Raw genomic sequence first — 27,156 nt, 5'->3', positions numbered from 1 at the left:
AATGAATGAGACTGACACAGAGGAAAGAGGTCTGAGGCAAGAATGCAGTGAAAAAATGACAAGTAAGGGGACATAAATGAAATCTTAGAAGACAGAGAAATGCTCAAAGTTAAGTGAATTCAGAAAATAGAGTGTCAAAGAGGCCAGTGAGAATCAATTTTCAAGGGCAGGGTAGCATGAAATGCTGCCTACACCATACACATGTAGCCTTTGACTAGTCATAAATAAGGGTCAGGTAATCTAAATGTAACCTAATCCAATATAAACTAAACTAATAAACAGTACAGTATTTCAGACTCACAGAACTCATGAGACTATAATTATCTTTTCTAGACTCAATTTTAATGATTCTAATACAATACTTTTGGAGGAAAAATGATTGTTTTTATCAACACACCAACACCCCCACTATATAAGATTGCCTTTTCCTTTTATTACTGAAAAAGCACCTTTAAAAAAAAAAAAATATATATATATATATATATATATATATATATATATATATATATATATATATATATTATTGATTTTTTATGGAGAGGAAGAGAGAGGGAAAGAGAGTTAGAAACATCAATGAGAGAGAAACACCAATCAGCTGCCTCCTGCACACCCCCTACTGGGGATGTGCCCGCAACAAAGGTACATGCCCTTGACCGGAATCGAACCTGGGACCCCTCAGTCCGCAGGCCGATGCTCTATCCACTGAGCCAAACTGGTTAGGGCAAAAAAAAAAGCACCTTTTTTACTTATTACTATTTTACTATTTACCTTTACTTATTATTCTTTCTCTTGTTCTGCATATAGCCCCTTTTGTACTCTCTTGTCTCTGAAGACCCCACGCCAAATGTTTCAAAAACTATTTGAATCTGAACTCAAATTACATTGTGCCATCCAAGTACAAAGGGGATCAATTCTGACCCCTCAGTATGAGGTTCAGTATTCTCAGGGGCTGTGATATATACTCTGAGCTACATACACGCTTTTGGATTTTCTTGAGACTGAAAGATACATTTACACTATGAATTTTGGGGTACATGTGGAGCCATACTATAAGTAAAGCATCCTACTAGGAATTGTGGCCTGGCAGGCATAGGCTCAGTGGTTGAGCATCAACCTATGAACCAGGAGGTCACGGTTTGATGCTCAGTCAGGGCACATGCCCGGGTTATGGCTCGATCCCCAGTGTGGAACGTGCAGGAGGCAGCCAATCAATGATTCTCTCTCATTATGATGTTTCTATCTCTCTCCCCCTCTCCCTTCCTAAATTCTCTTAGTGGAACAACACTAGGAAAATTAAGAAAGATGAAGTCCAATTCTCCCATAGTTTTAAGCCTAGAAATGTCTCACTGCTTCAATGTATATATCTCACTTTTAAAAAGACCAAAAACACCCATTGGTAAGGTCCTGAATTGGTACCATCACTGGCAAAGTCAAAAGACATGCCAGAAAGAAAAAGAAAATTCAAGGCCTACTTATACAATAATAGTAAATGCCAAAAAAATAGTATACGCATATTGCTTAAGTAATCCAAAATAATGACACACCGTGTAAGCTAAATAAATAAAAAAATTTCTTTTCATTTCTTTTAACATAATTGAGATATCAGTAGAATTTAGGCAAATTGTTCTTTAATCTGGCAAAAGGAGGAATCATATGAACATTTTTGAACAAATTTATATGTCTATCTCTTTTTCTAATGATGCTTTCCATGAAAGGTACTTGTCAATCAGGTATCTGCTAAATGCTTGAAAACATTTAGCATAAACAAATTGCATGGAAACATCCAACAGCTTCTTTAAAGCTCTTAAAATGACAAGTGGAATCAATTGAAATCATAAAATCTCTTAAGATCAAAAAACCTTATAGGTCCTTTAACCCAACACTCTAGTGCTGTTTCAACACTTATAATTGCAAATATTTCATTACTTCTTTGAGAAGTTCAGTTAAACTTCTAAAATATTTATTTCATTATGAGCCAAAAGTTTTCCCATATAATAGCGTTTCGAATACTTGACATCTATGATCATATACATGGCAACCAGCAGCCCCACTTCTGGGTATATATCCAAAGGAGTTGAAATTAGGATTCATATCAATATCTGCACTCCTGTACATATTGCAGCTTTAGTCTAAATGCCCACCAGTGGATGAATGCATAAAGAAAATGTGGTGCATAATACAACAGAATCAGAATATTATTCATCCTTTAAAAAAAAAAGGGGTGGGGGGAATCCCACCAATGTTTTTCAATGGGAAGGTTAAGCCTCACCTAACAACTGCCTTTCTTTTCTGTTTACCCAAGTAGCAAGATATATTGGGAAGACCTCTGGAGAGAAAGGCAGGAAATCCATGTTTGAGATGTTTTACTTTCTGAATGACATCTCTGCTTTAGTTTCTTCTTATAAGGTGAGGAAATAATCTAGAGCATTTCCTAAGGCAGTCTCCAATTCAACCTCATATTCAATATTAAACTTGCTGCTCCTTAGCTGCTCCTTAGCGAGCGCACTGACCACCAGAGAGCAGCTCCTGCATTGAGCGTCTGCCCCCTGGTGGTCAGTGCACATCATAGCGACTGGTTGTTCTGTTATTTGGTCAATTTGCATATTGGGCTTTTATTATATAGGATAAGTATAGCAATACTCTAACTCAGTGGTCGGCAAACTGCGGCTCGCGAGCCACATGCGGCTATTTGGCCCCTTGAGTGTGGCTCTTCCACAAAATACCACGTGCGGGTGCACACGTACAGTGCGATTGAAGGAGTACCCTAACCCTACATAATAAAAAGGTAATATGCAAATTGCATCACTCCGCTACGCCCACGATTGGGCCGGCTGGAGGCGCGGGGGGCGGGACTCAGGGTGGCCGATTGGCCGGCAGTAGGAGCGGGGGGCGGGAATTCGCGAGTCCCCGACCCCCGCTCCTCCCGCCGGCCTAAACGGCCGACGCTGCAGAAGGACCCATGGGGCCGGCGGAAGACACTGGTGGTGGAACTCGGGGTGGCCGATTGTGTGGCTGCCGGCACCAGTTTTCCGCCAGCAGCAGTTTTCCTCTGGCCACTCGCCGATCGGAGCGCCTCCCGATCGGAGTTCCTCTCGGGGTGGCCGATCGTGCTGGCGGGAGACACTCTGATCTGCGGGTGGCCAGAGGAAAACTGCTGCTGGCGGAAAACTGGTGCCGGCAACCAGGTGAAAGTCTATTGCACGAAACTTTGTGCAACGGGCTTCTAGTTAAGTTAATAACAATGTACCTACCTATATAGTTTGTTTAAAAAATTTGGCTCTCAAAAGAAATTTCGATCGTTGTACTGTTGATATTTGGTTCTGCTGACTAATGAGTTTGCCAACCACTGCTCTAACTTAACCATATTTATTTACTGTAGGTTCAGAGCCTTAAATAAGGAGAAGGAAAAACTGTGTGCTAGAGGAGAGGAAAAGACACTTGAAAAAAATAAATGGGTTTGAAGAATGGAATCAAGAAATTCAAAATATAAAATACAAAAAATTTCAAGCCAATCCCATGTACAAATGAATGTTCTATGTCAGATGTGACAAAAACTTCCCAAAAGATGGAGGAAATACTTTACCTGATGTTGAGGAGCTTCAGTGCATTTAGCAGCACTCCCCTTTTTACATCATAGTCTATTTTCTGATCAGTCCCAAAGCTCGGAGCTCGGTTGATCTAAAATTTACAAAGAAAACAATGAGAGTAGCCAAATGTGGGTAGGCCAAAAAACACAGGGTGTTCTCTTAAAATTGTATACATACTTTAATAGCTGATTGCTCAATTTTGAATATGAAATGAATTTTAATAAACACTGCCTTTATAATTATTCAAAGTGTGTGTATATATTTTGGGATGCCCTATATTCAATACATACTTGTTAATCTAATGTGGGATCCCCAACCAGTAGAAGGACTCTACAATAAACCTCAAAGCTCTGCATGGTAATGGCCCAGTAACTATTGCCAAACCCCCCTTCCCCATCACCCTAAGCCAGGGCGTAAGGAATTGACTATCACCACCCCTTTCCCCTTGATGCCTTGGCTCAGGATCTTTGGTCAGCATATCTGTCCGCCCCCTCCTCTCTACTCTCCAACCAAATTACCCCAAGCACTCTGAGTTCTAACTTCAGAGAAGTAAAAGTAACTCATCCTTCTATTGCTGACTGAAAAATAAATTTTGCTTCTTCCTATATAGATCAGACAAGATTCATCAATTTTCATTTCCAAAGGCACTGACTACATATTACTCAGAAGATACCATTAAGGGCAGCTGCAGACTAACCTCCATGAACTTTCTAACTATATAAGGACTCATGGGAATAAATGAGCCATGTGTAATTGTTTTGTCATTTCCGACGTCACTGCCAGGATTTCATTAGACAAAAAGCAAAACATAACTGTATGTACCCAGAAATCCATTAGACAATATACTACCACTTCAGCAGCTGGAGTTTTTTTGTTTTTTTGTTTTTGTCTTTGTTGTTATGAAAATATAACTGGAACAGCCCGTGTTTAAGAAAGTTAAACACTGCTGAGTTCACAACTGCAGCTTAGCTTCATGACCACCAGATAACCCCATAGGCTATCTAAAATCATATGCTATGGGTCATAGACAAGGGCTGTCTGATACAAATCCATCACCTTGAGAGATAAGGTAGTTGATGGCATGCATTTTACAATTGGCAGCTGAACGAAAAACCACATTAAACTTAAGAAATCATTCAGAAATACAAATGCCTCTAATTAGGAATGTGGCATGGGATCACTGCAGAAAAATTAGTAAATAGAAGCTAAATAAAAAACAGAAAGATCACCTGTAGCCTGACTACCTAGTGTACTGTTAATCATTTAATAAATGGTATTCCAGATATTTGCTATGCATATTTGTAATATTCATTTTCCCTTCCCAATAAATGTCTATATTTAATTATACTATTTTACAATCCAAGTTTTTCTTTTAACAATGTATCATGAAAATCTTCCATGCCAACATTTTGACGGATGCATGATAGTCTTTTTATAGAGATACTAGAGGCCCGATGCATGAAATTCATGCAAGAGTAGGCTTTCCTTCCCCCAGCTGCTGGCACCGGATTCCCTCCGGCACCTGGGACCTGGGCTTCCCTCGCAGCCCCAGCTTCATCCAGAAGGTTGTCCAGAAGGATGTCTGGAAGGACATCCAGTCTAATTAGCATATTAAGCTTTTATTATTATAGATGCCAAACTGTATTTCTCCTTTGCTAATTTCTGATTCAGAAGGTGATTAACATATTCCCGCCTGTGTGCTGTGCTCCTAAGGGAAGGGAGTAGCTTGGTAATTGCAATAACATCCATTTATTCCAGTGTTATTCAAGTGTTATCTCTTAAACGTGCAGAGAAAGGGTAATGTCTTTTATATGAAAAATGTTTCAACCATTCCATAGTGACTCAAATCTCTAGAATTTGTAATACAATGATAGTTCTGCTATTACATGTAAGTAACCGATTATAAAATTAACCAAATATTTAGGAACTGATGATTATTAATTGGTTCACTGAAATGTTATCTGTATAGAATCCCTTAGGTGCTCCATTCTAAAACTGCAGCCTGGAATTCTGCCAGGCATATCCCTCCTGCAGGATGGTAATTTGGGACAATACAATCTCAGACTCCTCTCTCTTATCTATTTCAAAGTCTTCCCCCTGCTATCACATAAAAAAAAAAAACAAAAAACTGGTCGATGAAGAAATGTAACCAATTAAACTAACACATGAAAAGGTTAAACAGAACAAAACACCTTTTGTTCAATTAACGTCTTGGATTTTTAAAATTTTTATGAGAATGGTACAGAAAAAAATAAGAGAAGAACCACAAATGGCTCACAGAAGAAACTCTGAAAATTGGGTTTCATACAGCCAAAATTCTACTTTGTAATGTTGATGGCTTCTCTAGTTCTCATTGCCTAAATTCTAAAACAGACAAAACCTAGTCAATGTTATAGTCTTAAAATTCAGCAGCTTGTAAAAAGATGAAAATTATTAGAAGGCAAATTAAATTAGTACTATTTATTAACTGTCCAAATCATAGTTGAATTATCAAAACAAGCACAATCATTTCATGCACATATAAAAGTATCCAGAATAGATTCTGTGCTCCTAAATTAGTGCTGTCTCCTCGGCCCAGTAACTTCTCCCCACCCCACCCCCATTTCTCCAAACCCCAAACCCTATCCCACCTTCTTAATACCCTGCTCGGGTGTTCTCTCTTCTGCAAAGATTGTTTTAACTCTCAAATACACACATGAACACAGAGAGGTCAGTTTATTGTTTGTGCTGGCACCCTGCTTCCTCCTTATACCTACAACCATTACCATAAAACACACATCTGAGTCCCCACAAGTGTTTTGTCTTATTCTTCTTGTATCTCTACCACCTGGCGAAATGACTTATTGAAATTAATTCAAGACCCTGCTGGCATGACTCAGTGGTTGAGCATTGACCTATGAACCATGAAGTCATGGTTTAATTCCCACCAGGGCACATGCCTGGGTTGCAGGTTCGATCCCCAGTGTGGGGCGTGCAGGAGGCAGTGAAACATTGATATTTCTATCTCTCTCTCCCTCTCCCTTCTTCTTTAAAATCAATTAAAAATATTTTTAAAGGAGAAATTAATTCAAGGATACTTAAAGTATGAGTATTAATATCCATCCAAATTCAATGTTTTTCCCTAAAAATGTTTTCTATGCTGGAAAATTTCTGCAATTTGCCTCTACAAATCATCACTGGCAATTATTCCAGTGAACTAAAAGTTATCACATTTTCAGAAGCACCTTCTCCATTGCTCCACTGGATGGCGCCAAAAGGTTTTTAACTACATATTAGAATCACTACCATTGTAGATGAAAATACAAAGAAACAAAATCTACATAAGGTTCTTTTCACTATTTTAATATAATTAAATGTTCATTCTCCACAGCTATTAGTTTTGTTTTGGAGTTTTTTAATGGTTCTGATTGATCCAGAAATGATGAAAAAAATGAATAGAACATGAAAATATGTTAATGCAAATAATGGTATTTAGCCGTTGGTTATTGTGGAATTTTGTAATGGTTCTTATTGATCTGAAAATGAAGGAGAGAATAAAATAGAAGAAACATTAATGCAAACAATGGTATTTTGAGCCTTAAAAATAAAACAAAACAGGATTCAACCATTCAATAAATTCTGGTTTACCCAGCTAAGTTCCAGTTAGGCCACTGCTTTTAAAAACTGTAAATGTCTGTAAAGTCATTCGTCCCTGCTCTCCTTGCAGTTCTACCTCCTGCATGTGCCCTCACTTCTTCCCCACCCACCAAAGATAAAAGACAAGTAGCAGGGATAGAAAAAAATACAGCTGACAAAACAATAACCCTACGACAGTATCAGGCCTCAGTACACTAGACATGGTGCAGTCAAGTGCTTTGATATCCAATGGAGGGAGCTAAAGGATAAGCAACGTTCCTCATATTCATCTTATTTCTAGGACTTGAGCAGGAGCAATATTGTGATTGGAAATATACATATTATTTGCTCATAGTACATTCAATACACACAGGAAACCACCGGCCCCCAAATTGGAAAAGTATTCTTCCCTAAGAATATATTTTGAATGTTTTAATCTCACCTATCACTAGTTCAATTTGCTTTTGCAAACCTTTATATTAAAGATATAACTGAAAACTTCTAAATCATTAACAAAAAAGAGTGATACTCAAACTTAAACTGAAAGGTAATTGCTGCTGATATCTTCTATAGGAATATATCCTCAAAAATATAACTAATCTTGTAAGCACTGAGTGTTTAGAAACGTGCTGTTTTCCTGATAAAGTTTCCTACATAGCGGTACTTTGTGACCATACACTCTGCGACCTAAGGTTTCTTCTGGATATATTATAAATTAATTAAGACTGGAAGAAAAGGTACAAAAAAATCTTTAAAAGAGATCATTTTTATTTTTTCCTGTATATTACTCTGTATTTTCCAGATGTGGAGTGACCTTTTATAAATAAAAGGAATGACAACTCTGCCCATAGCAGGGACTGGCAGCAAACCCAAAGGCACACCGCTGACGGGCTGGACATGAGGGGAGCCCCGGGTATGCGATATGGCCAGAAAGGAACATTCAAGCCACTGGGTGTCAGGATTAATGATCCCACTGGAGCGTCTCTCTTGGAGAGCGTGAGGGGAGACACACTGAGGACAGAGAGGCTGTGGTCCCGAGGCCCAGGTGCCCACACACAGAGAGGAAGGACAGCACCCACACGTCATGAAGTGGCGGAGTCCTGAGGCTGAGAAAATATTGGAGGAAGTAGATTAAAAAAATCAGTAAAAGTAGATCCACACATATATTCCAAATTCCTGGCCTAGAAGTTCAATACTAATTTGGGAAAAGTAATATCAAACACATATTGATCCTTTCTTAGAACTGTTCTGTTCCATGAATTTTCATTCTCTCCCTCCCACACACTCCATTCAGGCCTCTTTCTGCTCAGTCAACGAGACAACGGTACCACGTACACATTTAAAAACATTTGTTTTAATACACAGTGATAACATCTCTTCTTAAAAATGCCTTACCTCCAGAAGCCACGGCTTTAGCTTTCTGTCCAACAAAATATCAAATCCCAGGACTTCGAAGCAGACACTTTCACTCCCCGGAGGCTGCCCAGGTCTGCACATCCGATAAGCATGCAGGACATGAGGCTCTGCCACAATCAGAGTCTTAACAACCAATTCCTACAAGCACAGATTTTTGAAAGGTGAACATGCCTTATTGCTTTCTCATTTACACACGTGGCAATAAGGCCTGGACTTACAAACTAGCCCTGGGCATCTAGCCCCGCCACTGCCCTGACTTCCCTCCAACTCTTCCCGGTCCCGCTAAGCTCCCGCCACGCTTGTCTCCTCTGGGATCATCTCAATAACTGTTCCCTCTGCTTGGGACACTCTTCTTCCCCTATGCCTATATATCTGGATCCTTGATATTCAGAGAGGCCGTCCCTGACCTGGGGTCAGAACTGCCACCCATCATCCCTTACTGCATAACTTCGCAGCACAGAACCAGCCGATCTTTTCCTTGTTTTGTTAGAGCAGGGTCCTTGTGTGTCCGATTTACAACCCCAATCCAGTGCCTACCATAGTACCTCACATTTAGTAGATGCTCAAAAACGTTTGTGAACAAATGAGTAAACTATTTCACAAACGACATATAGACCGTCCACTTGGACATCGGCTGGAAAGAGCGAGGAGAGAATCCCGGAGAGCTGGGTTTCTTTGTGCAGTGATGCAATACTGCCAGTGAATGAGCTGGCTGTCATCATTTTCTGTGAGGACACAGAATATGACTGGGCTGAGTTACTGATGCCAATAAAGCAAAAAGTTGTTTAACTGAAGTTGGAGAACAAGCTATGGATTGTTGAAAAGCTGTCCCGCTGGTTTTGCTTAGAATATATTGTCTTTGGAACTGCCTCTCTACAGGTACTGTTGCCAACTGTAAACTGGCAATTGTAATAACACCTGCTGCAAAAGACTGATGAAAGGACAAAATGAGACCCCATGTGAAACTCTTGGTGTAGCGACCAGAGCACATTGAACCTGAACTAAGTGTTAGCAGCTTAACTAAACTACTGATACAGTTATTCTATTACTCCACTAGAAGTCCATCTCATACGTCAGGTCAGACACAAAATCCCACTACCTGCTGGGAGCAATATTTAATGATATGGGAGAAGAAAATGGAAGATAGAAATTAATCTCACTGAGACCCAGAATCTCAACCCAGATGCTATCCGGAAGTAAGGGTCAGAGATGCCATGAGGTCGTTCTCAGAAAATTGTATTCAAAATAACAAATTAAAGGCAACACCAAAGAATTTAAAGATGAAAGACAAAAAGCATTCCATATAAATCTTTGGAGATATTACTAAAACAACTGGAGAGTACAAAAAAAGTTAAAACCTTGGCTAATAAGTATCTGTGTAGAACAAGACAGTGAGGTAAATTAATAGACCCTGCTTACCAATCTCTGTTTTTCTCTACATAAAAAACAACACATTTTTAGAAATATAAAGGCAAGCTTGCAGGTATATGTGAAATCAGGAGTGATATAACCAAGCACAAATCAAATTTCACTAATTCTTTCCCAAGTGTCATTGCTTTGAAATATGATTTGTAGACTTGTACACAAAATATATATACAAAAAGGTGTTCAGTAAAGATGGTTTTATGAATTATTACAATCAGCTTTAATCTCTATGGCCTGATTTTCTGTTGATTTTCTACTCATTATTATTTAGCACAAAAGCACACATTTCTTTGCTTCATAGAAGGTATTGCTAGTTTTTAGATATAGGCAGTTACTTTTATTACCCCCAAAAAAGAGGTAATTAAAAAAAAGCCTAAGTTAAATTCATAAAATTTGTAAACTATAACATAAAGATAAAAATCTACTACATTTTGCCTTTTCCACCTCCTCCTAACATTCTCTTTTTATAATATAGTATTTTGTTGGTTCACCTTAAACAGAGAGATCTTTATAAAGTATATGTAATTCTGAATAAAGACAAAATTTTAAATAACTAAATAAATGCAGACAATCTGACAAGATAAATGTAAGAAATGTACTTGGAAAAGTTAATAATTTATTAAGTGTTAAGTAAATGATTACTTATAGATGATTAATATACATTCTAACTAATGTAGGCAAGAATGATGCAAAATTTAGCAATTTATAGAAGAGATCATGAATGTGTCAGACCTTAATAGACTCACATTTGTCATGTTTACATCATATCTAAAAGCTATACTTTAGGCTTTAACAGAAAAGTTAATTGCCTAACCTATTAATAATATTAGCCTTACTTCTATACCTTCTCCCAATTTAATCATGTGGAAAAAGTACCACTTACAAGCTCAGGATACTCACTTTTCTCTGATTGATTCTCTCTATACATACTTCACCAAGGCAGCCCAACAGGTGCCACCTTTTCACAAAGACATTCCCATATGGACATGGAATATTTGGTAAAGAAAAAAGAATATCAGCGGGTATATAAAATTTCCTTGGTCTCACTGCTAATAATCAAATAGCCTACTCATTAAATCATCCAGTTAATATAATGTATGATCTTCCATCAAAAAGCTACCGCCCCAAAATAAATTTCTCAACTCTGATTCTTCTGAAACACTATGGTAATAAATCTATCATTAGAACATTTTTTTGAATTTCCACAAAATTGGCCTTGCTAAAATAAATAAGTAAATAAACACAGAATTATTGTAACCAAATTCTTGTTTGGAGGTATGTAGTTTCTCAGGAAGATATAATAGAAAGTAAACAAGTTGGTGGGCATCTAACCAAATCCAGACGACAAACATTTTTCATGAGTCCTACATTTTTAAAACTTTTGAATGAGTTGCCAATATTTATAAATCTGGATATTTACAGCTTCTATTGACAAATTAGGACAATGAACCACCCTGGGCCTAAAATACCATATGCACCAATAGAATAGTGTTGAGTGGTATCTATGTCCTTCAGACCTCATTCTTATGCTCTTCAAATTAGCACAGTTCTCAGCACACCCTAATTGATTCTATGCAGACGTCACTCTTTTTCACTTGTCTGACATCTAAGAATGTTTAGATTTATGTCCTGTGACATAAAATATAAGGAGTAACAAACATCAAGCAACAATCAACAAAAGATAAATATAATGATGCTTACTTTTCTCTCTAATTTTCTCAACTAAATCAAGTTCACTTATGATTCCATGTCCATTTCCATTACAGATTTATTTAAATTACTAGAGGCCCAGTGCACGAAACTCGTGCACTGGAGGGGGGGGTCCCTCAGCCCGGCCTGCGCCCTCTCGCAGTCCAGGATCCTTCATTCCTTACTGCCTGCCTGCTCTCTCCTTACTGCTCAGCTCGCTGCTCCTCAGCACTGCCGCAGAAGTAGGAGAGGCTCCTGCCACCATCATTGCTCTCACCAACCACCGTCAGCCCAGCTTCTGGCTGAGTGGTGCTCCCCCTGTGGGAGCACACTGACCACCAGAGGGCAGCTCCTGCATTGAGCATCTGCCCCCTTATGGTCAGTGCGCATCATAGCAACCAGTTGTTCTGGTCATTCCGCCATAATAATCGCTTAAGCTTTTATTAGATAGATATATTATTTGTCCCCAAAGAAAAGCCAAATCAAATTATATAGCTCTAATCACATTATTTTCAATAGATACAGTCTTCTAACTTGGAATACCATTTTAATACTTCTGCTGGGATTAATAAAGGGTCTGTTTCACCATAGTTACCTTCTCATATCTGTTTCCTTTTTTTCTCTTTACCTTTACCTTTTGGAATTTCATCCACTGCCATGGCATTACACATCAATTGCACCACAAACACATTTCTGACTGCTTGATCTTTCTACCTGAGACAGCATTTCAGGTTCAACACATCTAAAGTAAAATTCGTCATCATAGCCTCATGGACTTTTAAAAACTTAGTTCGGAAGTCAATGCCTCCAAGAAGTCCTCCTCTCTCACCACCACCCAAAGCTACTGTATGTGGTTTCCTCTACCTCCCACAGAACCCACTGCTGCCTCTGCTATTGTGCTTGCTACACTGCATTTCAATAACAATTTTTGTGCTGGTTTTTCCTGCCAAACTCTAAGTTTTTCAAGAACTGGAGGTGTGACTTATAAACCTTCAATTTATCAGCCAGAGATAGGCTTATATTATGGGTTCAATAAATGTTTACTGGATAAATGAATGAATAAACAAATAAATAAGTAAAACTATTTTTCCCTCATCTGCAAAACTAAGTCTAAATCTTCTCAAAAATAAATCCCTTCCTATTCTATTTCAGATAATGCCAACCTCATTCTCCCTCTAATTACTCCTTAAAACTAGAAGAATCTCTGAGTACTTCTCTCCCATTCGGAACATTCATTTAATCCCATTTACCTCATTGCCACCCCTTTATTGTGTTCAATTTAGGCCATTCTTTTCACTAAAAGTACTCCCAAGGGCTCTCTTCTACCTCCTCTTGGTCTTCACTCTAACAACCCATTCCACACCCTTTTTCAGATTTACCTTTTTAGTTCATAGTGCTTGACCTTATTATTCTCCTCCCTTAAAAACTGGACATTAAGCCTTGATTATCAGACCTGAAATTTAGCCTCTACATATCTTTTCAGCCATAACTCCCCATGCATCTCCCACAAATACCAAGTAAAGCAACCTGGACCACTTAACAATACTCTAATACCTCTCCATGTTTTAACTTACGTTTTCACCTCCACCTAGAATTCCCTCTCCCATCCCTAGCAGTGAAAATACTACTTATCTATCAAGGTCCATCCCAAATTCTACTTCCTTCATGAAAACATACCTTATCTGCCCGATCTAATACAATCTGCTCTTTATTTAAAATGCTTGACAATCCTTTAATTTAATCTGAGGAAAGACAGTCATAATTGTGGAATAGTATACTCTTACTGAAATGTCACTCCAAAACTTGGCAACATCATGTTGATTTGCTTGCAGGAATTCTGTAAACCATTTGATGGAGCGTTTGCTGCCCTTGTTTTCTGTCTCGTCCCTTTCAAAATGCTCATTGTGCTTGTTCACAGAGTAGTTTGTCAGGTGCATGTATAACTGGGTCTGTAACAAGTAAGAACCAAAGGTATCACCTATGAGACTCTAGAACCATGAGATTTCACAAAAATAAAAGCATCCAAAGATGAAAGATGATTTTAAAGTTTAAAATATACAGATTGACAATTTCACGATTACTTTGATAATTTCCAAGTTAAATGGAATGGCACATTTCCCTTAACATGATTGTAGTAATCTATGTCTGCCACAGAGAGCATTAAAATAATAAGAATCTATAGAGTAATTAAATGAAAATGTGAAATTATATATTGCCAAGCAAGAAAAATGCTCTTTTGTTCTTTTTTGTTGTTGTTGTTCGCTTTTTTGGTCACTTACAGTTTTTACTCAAATTTGTGTTTAGGAAAGGAATTTTCTGAAAGAACATTCTATGTCTTTACAAAGAAAAATTAAAAAATGAAAGCTCAAGTAAGTAGCATATACCAAGAGACAGGACTAGCAAACACAGCCTCTGCCCCCATCCTGATGGGGAGGCCACTGTAACTCTTTAACAAGACAGAGTGAGTGCACTTAGCAGGCAATGCCATTCCCCACGCAGTGCCGTAGTGTCTGAATGATCAACAGCACATTTATGGTGCTCCATATTGGAGCTGTTTTGTCTTTGTCTCTTTACATCCTTATGTTTGCTGATAGTGTTTTTCTCAAATAAACTTGAAAAAGAATGGCTCCTTACTGATCTCCCATGAACATTCATCAAGTCCATAAATCCTACTCTCATGATCCATCTCCCAGAGGTGACTTTAAGTAGCACTGTTGCATCACAGTGAATATATGCTTCATGAACATGATTAGTATTTTGGCTTGTTAATAACTAAGTATATTCATGTCACATTTTTTCACTGCTGTTACTTAGGTCTACAGTCTTGTTAGTAAAATCTTTGAAGCAAATATGCAGAACTCCTCATTTGAATTATATGTGCCCACCATTAATTAAGAATTTATTTTTTCATTTATTACACAATATTTAAGGAGCCCCTACTACCAGATCCCTTTTTCTTCCTCTGCCAGGTTTACAAAATGTTTTAAATCATTGAACATAGTAACATTTATGATCAGCCCTTATTATTGAATTTTGAAAATATAACCATTCTTTTTTTCATTAATTTTTTCTTTTTTTTTTTTTTTTAGAGAGAGAGAGAGGAAAGGAGAGGGAGGGATAAAGGGAGGAGGAGGAGGAGGAGGAGGAGGAGGAGGAGGAGGAGGAGGAGGAGGAGGAGGGAGAAAGAGAGAAAGAGAAAGAGATTTGTTGTTCCACTTATTTATGCATTCATTGGTTGATTCTTATATGTGCCCTGACCAGGGATTGAACCCTAGCTAGGGCAAAAATATGACCATTCTTAACAGAGTTAATTATGTGCATAATATTGGAAGAAAACAATAACCAGGCCTTTGACAAAAAGGGAAACAATTCTAAAAAATGGTTAGAAGTTAACTAAACTTTTAGTTTTAGTTAATAATAAATCAACAAATACAAAAAATAAGTTTGTTTTATATAAACTATAAGTTATAGTTTATTAGTTTATGAAAAAAAATATGATAATACATTACAGTTTAATAGACTTGAAAATCACACTGAAACAGACCATTTATGTCTCTACTTCACATTTGGTCAATGTAAATTTACAATCTTCTCTTTATTCCAGCAAAAATAAGTAACCCTACTTTCTGATATCTTTTGCTTCCTCTGTTTCATATACTTTCTCCCACATTCTATATGTTTAAACCATACCTCTTAAACAACAGTATAGACACTGTTCAAGTACAGCCTCCTCCTTGAGGAGCTGAATACAAGCTAGCCATTTTGTACTCAACTACATAAACATTTTATCTACACTTCCTAGTGGCATCTTATTTTTTTATTTCTAGTTATAGAAAAATCATTTCTATCCAGGGCTACTGAACACACACATGTGCTTAGAAATCCAACCTTGTGCTCGCAGAGGGGACGACTTTTCCTGATTAGCCTTCCTTGAGCAGACACCGTTTTATATTCGATTTTTCCCAAAGCTGTCTACAGATTGGAAGTAGTCCTGTTTTTACATGCAATCATTCTAGACCAGAGATTTCAACCATTCTCATCTCATGGCATATATAAACTAATTACTAAGATTCTGCAGCACAACAAAAATTATCAGCCTCCTCCTTGAGGAGCTGAATACAAGCTAGCCATTTTGTATTGACAAAAAAATAAGTATAATTTTGATTCATTCACAACTGGACAAGCTATTGTTGTGCTGCCTATTGTCATTTTTTCATTTGATAATCTAAGGGCAAAGAGGTCAATGCCTCTGACTAGTCAGTCAGGTATTGAATGTTTTAAAATTTTCTGTGGCACTTTAGTTGAAAATGGTTGTTCTAGACCAGGGATGGGGAACGTCCAGCCCGCGGGTCGTATAAGGCTCGTGAAATCATTTGGTCTGGCCCTGCCAAAGCATTAGGGGTGAGTTAATTAAATGCTTGACTAAATACAGCAGGCTAATTTTTAAGTTCATAATTTTGTATGTCCCATGAATGATGTTATAAATATCCAATTGGCCCTTGGCAGAAAAAAGGTTCCCCACCCTTGTTCTAGACTATAAGAACCTGAGACAAGGAACTTTCATTCATATAACCTTTAGACACAATGGGCTCTTTAAAAAGTACATGTTGAATCTATGAATCAAATCATAGATTGTGTTTGGTATCACTTACCAAATTGGACTCATTAGGTGGAATGTACTTCTCCGTTCCCATTCGCACAAGTCCATCGTGGTAGAGAAATATTTTTAGTGGATCACATGATGTTACCAGAATGTAAATTCGCAAATCAAACTTGTAGCCTTCCATTAGGAAAGGCTTGTCAATGTATTCTTGGACAATCAAATGATCCTGAGATGGAAGTTTGTCCCCATTTCTTATCAAAGAAATCCTAAGTTTAGAAAAAGAATCAAAAGAACAATTTGATATGGAGTCGAGATGTTTACAAAGTTATAGCTAATACTCAAGAAGAATACGGAGGAATGGGTAACTCCAAAGTCTGTGCCTTCACAAAAGCAGTGAATTGCAAAACAATAAAAATAAGAAAGTTGTCAGAATCAACTTTCCTGGAATTCTGGAAACTAACCAAAAGTTTGTAACAACCAGGGATCACTTAATCAAAAAGTAAGTTAAAATAAAATAAAAAACCCACAGCCGAATCTATGTAAAACAGCTTTGTGGCATTTCAACTTACTCTGGTACCAACTCTCTACCCCCAGCTCACCAGTGGGCTTGAACAACAGCCTATGTTTCCAGTACTGATTCTGATTCTAGAGGGAGCAGAATAGACCATATTCTGATGGTTGCCTTTTTTTTTAACCTGTGTAGTGGTTCCCTGGAGGACCTCAAAGGGCTTGCTTTTACCTTGCCTAACTGGAAACTCTCCCCAGGCTGAGGCAGCTACTTAGGGAGGCAATTATGGAGAACATTTACAGACATATGTACTAGTCCATGCTACCTAAGGCAATAAAATAACCATTGGAGGAAACAAGAGACCTACTAAAGAGATTGGGGGGAAAGTCTGAGGAACGAGAAAATTTGAGGAATAAGGTTTTGAAAAGCTCTGACATATTTCTAGGACTCCAGAAGGCCATGTCCAGGCCCAAAGGTAGGTACCTGCTCAGGAAAGACCTGAGAAGGCCCTAAGCTCTTACCTCTAGCTAACCAGGAGGCTCTATACAAGTAAGAAGTAAAGGCTGAGGCAGAGATAGAAATTGCCTAGTTGAGCACAGAAGGCATGCTCAAACTTAAACACACACACAATCCAACTGCAAAGACTGGGCAAAAATTTTTGGAGTAGGGAGGGGTCTCCAAATGTTTAAGAAAATCTCTGTCCAATTAGTAGTTGGCCACTGACCTAACAGGACAGGAATTACAGTAGCCACAAACAACAAAGAATACAGACTTTACAAAATTATTTCAGAAGCCCACTGTGCAAATAAGCAGCAACTACAACAAGCATGAACAATAACAACAACAAACCTACAAAGAGGGGAGAAGCTGATTTCCAGAGTTTCTACATTATAGTATTCAAAATGTCAAATTTTTAACAAAAAAAAAAAGATTGTAAGTCATACAAAGGAAAAAAAAAGTATGACACATACACAGGAATATCATCAATTAATATAAAGTCTCTGAGGAAACCCAGATATTGCACTTACTGGACAATCAACTACTTAAATCAACTATTTGAAATTTATTCAAAGAGTTAAAGGAAATCATGAAAATGCTATCTCACCAACTTGAGAATATCATAGGGATAGGAATTATTTTTAAAGGGTAAGGGAAAGAACTCAAATAGAAATTCTGAAGTTGAAAAGTACAATAACAAAACAATAAAAAAAATCATGAGAGGTGCTAAACAGAAGATTTAGGAATGGGAAAAAAAAAGCAAAACTTGAAGATGACAGTTAAGATTAACTCGTCTAAGGAAAAAAAAGAAAAAAAATGAAGAAAAATCAGAGCTTAAAAGTTCACCATCAAGAATACTAACTAGCATACTGCCCTAGATAGATGGTTTGGCTCAGTGGCTACAGCATCTGCCTATGAACTGAAGGGTCCCGGGTTCAATTCTGGTCAAGGGCACATGCCTGGGTTGTGACCTCAATCCCCAGTGTGGGACTTGCAGGAGGCAGCCGATCAATGAGTTTCTCACATCATTGATGTTTCTCTCTCTCTCTCCCTCTCCCTTCCTCTCTGAAATCAATAAAAATATCTTTTTTTTTAAAAAGAATATTAGCATACATATTCTGGGAGTCTCAAATAAAGACAAGAGAGAAAGAGGGGCAAGAAGAATATTTGAAGAATTAATAGCTGAAGATATCTTCATTCCAAGAAGATCAATGAACTCCAAGTAGGACAAATTCAAAGAGATCCACACTGACACACGTAATCAGACTGTCAAAAGCCAAGGCAGAGAGCCTTGAAAGTAGCAAGTTTAAAGCTACTCGTCATATCCAAGGAAGCTTCAATAACATAAAGAGCTGATTTCTCATCAGAAACAATGGAGGCCAAAAGACAGTGAAATGACATATTCAAAGATCTGACAGAAAAAGAAAAAAGAATGTTTAACCAAGAATTCTATAGCAGGCAAAACTATTCAAAATTAAAGAAGAAATTAAGACGCTCCCAGATTAACAAAAGCTGAGGGAGTTTCTTGCTAGTACACTTGGCCTACAAGAAATGCTAAAGAGAATCCTTCAGGCAAAACAAAATGACACTAGACAGTAACTCAAATACACACAAAGAAATAAAGTTCACCACTAAAGGTGCTTCATGGTAAATATAAAAGTCACTATTAGTATAGTTTAGGTTTGTAATTCCTCAATGTTCCTATATTATTTAAAACACAACTGCAAAAAAACAGTAATTACTAGTATAAATCTATGTTATTGGACACACAATGAACAGGTTGTATTTTGTGACAATAAATGGGAGCAAAGCTATATAGGATCAGGATTTTTTTGTGTTTTATTGTTGTTGTTTTTTACTTTTGAAAGTAAAATGATATTAAACCAAACAAGACTGCTATAAATTGAGATGTTAATTGTAATCCCAGAGTAACCATTAAAAAAATAAAAATATATATATAGTTAAATAAATGACAAGGAAATTAGATTGGTACACTAGACTATCCTATATAATAAAGATGTAATATGCAAATTGACCCTCACGCTCTCACAATATGGCTGCCTACGACCAGGCCAGCAGGGGGGTTATTGAGGGACAACCAAATGACTGAACAAGCAGGCTGCATGGGGCAACCAGGCCGGCAGGGGGGTTAGTGAGGGATGACCAAATGACTGAACAGCAGACTGCATGGGACAACCAGGCCGGCAGGGGGGGAAGTTAGGGGCAACCAGGCCAGCAGAGAGGGGGCAGTTAGGGGCAACCAGGAAGGCAGACAGGTGAGCGATTGGGGAGCCAGCAGTCCAGGATTGTGAGAGGGATGTCCGATTGCCGGTTTAGGCCCAATCCCAGGGATCGGGCCTAAACCGGCAATCGGACATCCCCCAAGGGGTCCCAGATTAGAGAGGGTGCAGGCTGGGCTGAGGGGACGCCCCCCCCAATGCACGAATTTCATGCACCAGGCCTCTAGTTATTTAATATACAAGAGGGCAGAAATGGAGGAATTGAGGAATGAAAATTATATATAAGACATAGAAAACAAATAGCAAAATGATAGAAGTAAATCTTTCCTTATCAATAATGACTTAAGTACAAATAGATTAACTCTCTTATTAAAACACAAAATTTGGCAGAATGAATTAAAAAAAAAAAAACATGGTCCAACTATATTTTGTCTACAAGAGATTCATTTTAGATTCAAAGTCTCAAATAGGTTGAAAGTAAAAAATGGAAAAGATATTTCATGCAAACAATAACCAAAAGAGAACTGCAGTGGCTATATTAGTATCAGACAAAATAGTCTTTCAGATAAAAGTTATTACAAAAGACAAAGAAAACAGTACATAGTGATTTTTTTTTTAAAAAAAAGGCAATGCATCAAGAAGACATAATAATTATCTATACTAATAAAAGGGTAATATGCTAATTAGACCAGACATCTTCCAGATATCCTTCCGGACAAAGCCACGGTGGCAGGGGCCGAGACAGAGGCGGTTAGGGGTGATCAGGCCAACAGGGAGGGCAGTTAGGGGTGACCAGGCAGGCAGGCAGAGGCTGGCAAGGGGGCAGTTGGGGGCAACCAGGTCTGCGGGGGGGGGGGGGGCAGTAAGGGGTGACCAGGCCAGCTGGGGGGGGGCAGTTAGGGGCGACCAGGCATGCAAGCAGGTGAGCAGTTAGGAGCCAGCGGTCCTGGATTGGAGAGGGTGCAGGCAGGGCTGAGGGGGACCCCCTCCCCCATGCACAAATTTCATGCACCAGACCTCTAGTAAACATATATGCACCTACCAACAGTGCTCTAAAATATATGAAGCAAAAACTGATAGAACTCAAAGAAGATGTAGGTAGTTCAACTGGAGTGTTCAACACCCCACTTTCAACAATGGAGAGGACAATCAAACAAAAGATCAGCAAGGAAATGGATATACTCCACAGATGGCAGAGGTGTCCTTTACCTACTCACTGCATTACATGAGATAAACCCAGCAGCACAGTGTGCTTTTTCAGCTATTTTTTATACTGTTGTCAAATCAGATTAATACTTCTATATAATGTTTTACCATTAAGTATAAATATATATACTTAATATATATAAATATATATAAATTTTAACATTATTTTTTAACACTAAAATTGAAAAAAAATGTGAATTTCAATTATACTCCCAAAATTTTTCCTTTGAGACTAACATACAGCACCAACTTTACATTAAACAATTAACATAAAATTCCCATTAATATTACATGTTTATTTTTAAACTAGTAAACCACAGTTAAAAATAATGTCTGATTAAATTATTATTAAAAATTAAAGGGAAATTTGTTGAACAGCTACATTTCCCAAAACCTTTTTTCCCCAAAGCATTTAAAACAAAAGATTAAAATGACTCATGAGTTTTTATTAAAAGCAGACTAAGTTACATTTTTTTTAAAGTACATTGAAGAAAACTAACATAAGAAAGTAAAAGGGAAGAAATATAAATTATATAGTCTTTTCTCAGCTAGCATGTCTACTATTTGGTATCTTAGCTTAATGTGTTCTACTTATTTTCAATCCAGTAACCATGGGTACAAAGAGATAAAAACGAGCAAAACAGAGACAGACTCATAGCTAGAAAGCAGGCCAACAGCTGGGAAGGGGGTTTTGGGAGGCTGAAAGGGTGGAGGGATTGAACATAAAAGAGAAAAAAACTCATGGACATAGACAACAGTGAGGTGACTGCACGGGAGAGGGGAGTTGGGGAAGATGGAGAAGGGTATAGGGGAGATAAATGTGATGGACAAAGACTTGGCCTGAGGTGGTGAACACACAATACAGTATACAGATAATGAGTTGTTGAATTTTGCACCTGAGACCTGTGTAATTTTGTTTATCAGTGTCACCCCAATAAATTTAATAAAAGGAAAAAATGTATTTGTAAAGCAAAGAAGACACATGTAAGAGTAACTCCCTTCCCATTTCTCTCTCCAAGTCAGTTTAGCTCTGTGGTATCCACTGAATTTTATTCTCCAAGATTACTCTAAAACTATTATAAATGCAAATTTTGTTTAAAAAATAGAAGACATCTTTTTTTTTTTCCCTGTTTGGTTGTCTCCTATTAAAGTCTTCCAATCTGTTTATTTAATTTTTAAATTGAATTACTGAAGCCTGTGGGACAGAATGAAAGACAGAATGAAAGAACTCATTAAATATTTAGTTCCAAAAACAGCAATGATTAGAATCCTATTTTATCATATTTTTCATATTAGTACTCAACCATGAATTTATTCTCCCACCCTCCAACTATACACACACACACACACACACACACACACACACACACACACACACACACACTAGAGTCCATCTTGCATGGGTGGGGTCTGGCCAGCGGGGGGGAGGGGACCAGGAGGTTGGCCAGCCGGCCCTGCCCCCGATTGGGGTGGGGGGAGATCAGGGGCCAGGCTGGCTGCGGGGAGGGGCCGCAAGAGGGCCTGCAGGTTGGCTGGCCGCAGTGCACATCATAGTGACCGGTCCTTCCAGTTGTTCCGGTCACTTGGCTTTTATATAGAGATATATATAATTTACAGGTGAAAAATACCTACCCATGACCCATTGCACCATTAGCTGGTTTTACTATAAAAGTTTTCTGCTTCCTTTTTTTCTTTAATTCTTTCATGTAGTTCTGGAATTGAGTATATTCAGCAGGGAAGATCCATGTTCGAGGAATAAAGGTATAATCCAGAGGCCGGGATTTGATCATTCTGTTAGTTAGAGATAGTATAAAAAGTAATATCTATTCAAACTTTTCTAAATTTTCTTCCTGTGATCCTGACATTCACTACAAGGATTTAAATCCCTCTATTCATTTACTGATTCATTCAGCAGATGTCTCTTAAGCATCTACTAAGAGCTAGGCACTCTTCTAGACACTGGTGACACATCAATAAAAAAATTAAAAAAAAATAGACACAGTCCTGTGTCCTATGTACTAATTTACTTATTAGTAAATCAAACATATATTTGCGTACATACTATGTGCCAGGCACTGGGGATCAAAGTTAATATGGTTTCTTTTCTAAGAAATTTACATATAGGGTATTAATTAAATACAATGTAATAGAGGTAATAAAGGCATATAAAGCAAGATAACATGGGAAAAGTCACTAACTATTCCTCAGGAATGGGGATTGGCAGTAGGAAATGGCTCATGGCCGGGTGCCACTTATATTGCTTCTTTAAAGATGGTTTTGAGTCCTCTGGGTCACCTATAGCGAGCAGTTTTGATTGCCTTTTACTCTGGTGTGTTTTTTGGAGTTTAATTCCTTTTATGAGAAAACTATGTGAAGCCTTTAGTCAGTAGAGGTTTTGTTTATATGAACTATATGTGTTTATACATGTGGTTGTATGGCTACAATGTATGTCCTAGTATTTTTGTATTTGCTACAAATCAGGCTGCTTATGTGATACGTAATTTAAAGATCAGTATCAAATGTTTACTTTTTTGTTGTTTTTAATCCTCACCTAAGGATATTCTTTCCACTGATTTTTTAGAGAGAGTGGAAGGGAGGAAGAGAAGAAGGGAGGTAGAGAGAAAGAAACATTGATGTGAGAGAAACACATTGATTGGTTGCTTCCTGCATGCACCCTAACAGGGCCATGGATTGAACTTGCAACCCAGGTACATGCCCTTGTCTGGGAATCGAACCCACAACCCTTCAGTGCATAGGCCAATGCTCTAACCACTGTGAAACACCATACAGGGCTAAATGTTTACTTTTGATGAATCCCAAGTGTTAACCATTTTGTATATATTGATTCCCAATAAAAATAAATTAAGAGAAATATTTTAAAATATTATATATTAAAATTTGATTGTTTCAAAAATGTCTTTTTAATAAATGTATGCAAGTCTTTTAATAGGTGAGCAAATAATGTAGCAGATATTGTCCCCAAATAAAATTAGGAGAAACTAAAATGAAACCATAGTATGTAGTATGCAGAGAAGTAGGACCTAAAGACCCAAGCCAGTTGGCCCCCACAACTGGAGGTTCATACAGTTACCATATTTCAAGTGTTCTTTCAAGAGAACCCTGTAAGAAAGTTATGTTTCTATTATGACAAAGGATATAATTACCAACTCCATGTGTCAAGCCCAGATTAATCCAACAAGCTAAATAATCTCAGTACATTATGTATTGATTTCAGAGAAAGGAAAGGAGATGGAGAAAGAGATAGAAACATCAATGATGAGAGAGAATCACTGATCAGCTGCCTCCTGCACACACACACACCCCTCCCACTGGAGGTCGAACTCACAATCTGGGCATGTGCCCTCACTGGGAATCGAACCATGACCTTATGGTTCATGAGTCGATGCTCAACCACTGAGCAACAGCAGCCAGGCTATTTATTATATTTTTAATAATAATATAAAGTCAGATCAAGTTAAAGCTTTAATTAGAACAATATACTTTTAAATTAAACATGTAGTATTTATGAATAACATTCTTTCACATCTATACTTGGAAAAAATTAAAGCACACAAATATTCAAGATAAACATTTAATTCCTATACACTTTTCAATATCCATCTCAATTTCATTCCTCCAGAAAGCTTTCCCTGCCCGCTCAAAAATAATCTCTCCCGCTATCTTGGTCACCACCAACCTTTGACTCTACCTCTAATGCGCCACCATAAAACTGTACTGTATGTGTCAGTCTTCCTCCTTACTAAAATGTGAGTTCTAGGGAGGGACTAGGCCTTATTTATCTTACCTCACAGCTAGCAATCTCTAGGGGGAAAAATAGACATTCAAAAATATCTGTTGAGTGGACAGATGTATAAACTTTCACTTGGATACATACAGATACTTCATTAATTGTACACACAATTTTACTAACCTTTCTCTGTGAAAGATATCTCTTAAATTTTTTCTCAATTTATCACTCAAGTTTCTTAAACTAAAATAATCTATTCAGTAGAGTTATAAACTGCATAAAAATTCTACAATTCATTCGGTACTTGAGTACCTGTGAACTGTTTTTCCCATGAAAGCAGATTGTTCCTCTAAACAGTGGCCTCGGAAATAAATGTATGTGCATGTATATCCCTGGGTGGGCATGTTTAGTGTGGGGCAAAAGTAGGTTTACAATTGAGGTTTATAATTGTTCATATGGAAAAACACAAATAACAATGCAAGAATGAACTGTGTTTCACAAACTCACAACTGTAAACTTATGTTTGCCCCACCCTGTAAATATGTGGTCTATGTGTATGTGTGTGCACACATGCACCTACTACAGTGCCTGGCACATATTAGATGCTCAGTAACCAGTAAAGAATACACAGATGCAGACACACAATAATGCAACAGATTAGATCCTACAAGGTTTAACTGAAAATAAATAAGAACATATTGAATAAAAAGTAAAAAGAACCCTGAGATTCTAGAACCCAAGATTCTGCTCTAGCTCTGCTACCAATTATGTGTTGACTTTGTGCAAGATATTTCTCTGACCCTCAGTTACCTCCTCAGCAAAGTGCAGGAATAGAACCAGAGAACTTTTCAGACCCTCCTAGATCTAAAATTCTCTCTCTTCCATCAAAATATCATTTCAAATGAATGTAACTTTGTAAAAGATAGCACTCTAATATTCAAAATGTAAATTTATAACAGATTTATTCTAGTGTAAGAAAATGAAGATTACTTGGTCATATTTCTTGCTAAGAAATCTTTCCTACAGATCTCCCCCATTCCTGGAAAATGGTTGATCCTCTGGAAAATAAAAAGGTAAATATTAATATCCTCATTGATTTAATGAATAGAGTCATTTATACTATTATACAGTTATCACCATCTTTTAGTTTTCACGTTTTAATAAACTGACAATGATTAATGTAAAATATTTAAGTTAAATAACCTATAATGAATTAAAGAATCTATAGTAATTGATTATATAGAGAATAAAATTGCACAATTTTAAAGAAGTCAAAAAAGGGTGTTTATAATGACATTAAAGTTACAATTTTTGGTGTTGAATAACTGGTAATTAATTATCTAAATTATCTTTTACATTCTAAATTTACTATATTCATACAGATAAGTATTGCAGAAAAACTAGTGAACACAGACTTATTTTTTTCCTGCAGTAAATTCTGTGTTACCCTCTATACTAATGGAAGAAGAACTGCATAAAATGTGAACTGTCTAAAATTCCATGCATTTGACTTTTTTAATATGTTTTTATCGCATCCTAAAAAATAAAAGAATGAAGCCAGATATATAACGGACATGGAATTGCCAGGTCGTGATCTCTCTAGGCAATCTATTCCACATGACTCATCTTTAAGCATAATGCAAAACACCAGTTTAGTAAAGGTTTTCTTCTATCAATTCTTAAAGATGCAAAGAGGTTAAAAGTTACATCTGAAAGGATGCAGACTTCATGCAAAGTCAGTACTGCACAGCAACAAAACAGGCTATGCAGGTGAGAATGTCAACACAGCAAGAACCCCATCTAAAGAAACGTATGAGGGGATGCGTGTAACTTTCCTAATGGCCAATGAGAGGCCAAGACTAGCTCCCCACCTGGTAGTTTTGCAGCTCTGCAATCTTCTCCTGCTGGACGGCGGCGTCACACCATATCAGGTTACTCGTTTCATCCTCATCTGAAGCTTTCATAAATCCCAATTCATCTATTACTAAACGAACTGCAAGTCAAAGGTTAAGTGAAACCAAAATTAAAATACTTCTGAAATATGTCCAATGGCAAAACATATTTTGATATGTATACATTTTAGCTCAGTGTTTTGTTGGCAAAATATCCATTAGTTATAGCATAACCTTATTTTGAGTTATAACAATTCATCTAGGGCCAAATTATACTCAGCAGTAACTGAGAACTGTTTTTAGGTTGCATCCAAAATCCTGAGAGATTTAACAGGGACACAACACTGTTGAAGAGCTCAGTGATTATTCACAGCACAAGGAGAACATATGCACAGCTGAGACAACACCTCTATCAGCAAAATGTACTTTCCTGGCTTTTTCATGACCTTGGGCTGGGTACAAAAGGGAAAAATAGCCCCTGGTCATTAGATCATTAGACCTAAGCTATACTTTCCACCTCCCTAGTTCCAATTATTTTTAGCAATTAAAACCAAGTCAGCATGTTGACTCAGGATGCAAAATAAAAAAAAGCAGAATTCACTGCACAGATTCAGAAACTGGCTCTCTCCTATCTGCAAACCCTCTAATCTTACTGGGGGGAAAAATGTGCTCAGAGGAAAGCTTGTTTTTTAGTACAAACTATTTATGGACTCTTCTCTAATTTAGATA

At 37.5% G+C, this 27,156-nt stretch overlaps 1 protein-coding gene across 5 annotated transcripts in view; it reads right to left on the bottom strand.

Annotated features, from left to right (window-relative positions):
* TTLL7 (tubulin tyrosine ligase like 7) overlaps positions 1-27,156 on the bottom strand; it is a 138,193-nt gene that overhangs the window by 58,666 nt on the left and 52,371 nt on the right. For 4 of the 5 annotated variants that reach the window (XR_013813747.1, XM_079776277.1, XM_079776275.1 and 1 more), the window contains 7 exons: positions 26,407-26,528; positions 25,526-25,593; positions 22,420-22,578; positions 16,385-16,601; positions 13,517-13,681; positions 8,598-8,756; positions 3,584-3,678 (listed from right to left, as the gene is read on the bottom strand). Coding sequence is in view for 4 of the 5 variants with exons in the window: in XM_079776277.1 (XP_079632403.1) it covers positions 3,584-3,678; positions 8,598-8,756; positions 13,517-13,681; positions 16,385-16,601; positions 22,420-22,578; positions 25,526-25,593; positions 26,407-26,528 (985 nt within the window). In the remaining variant the exon portion in view is untranslated. The remainder of the gene's footprint in view (positions 1-3,583; positions 3,679-8,597; positions 8,757-13,516; positions 13,682-16,384; positions 16,602-22,419; positions 22,579-25,525; positions 25,594-26,406; positions 26,529-27,156) is intronic. The other variant, XM_079776276.1, reaches the window with a different exon arrangement.

This window comes from Cnephaeus nilssonii (assembly GCF_951640355.1).
Source record: "Cnephaeus nilssonii genome assembly, chromosome: 7".
In the NCBI taxonomy this organism is placed as follows: Eukaryota; Metazoa; Chordata; class Mammalia; order Chiroptera; family Vespertilionidae; genus Cnephaeus; species Cnephaeus nilssonii.
Note: the sequence above shows the minus strand (reverse complement) of the source record. Positions and strands in the feature narration are given on the sequence as shown.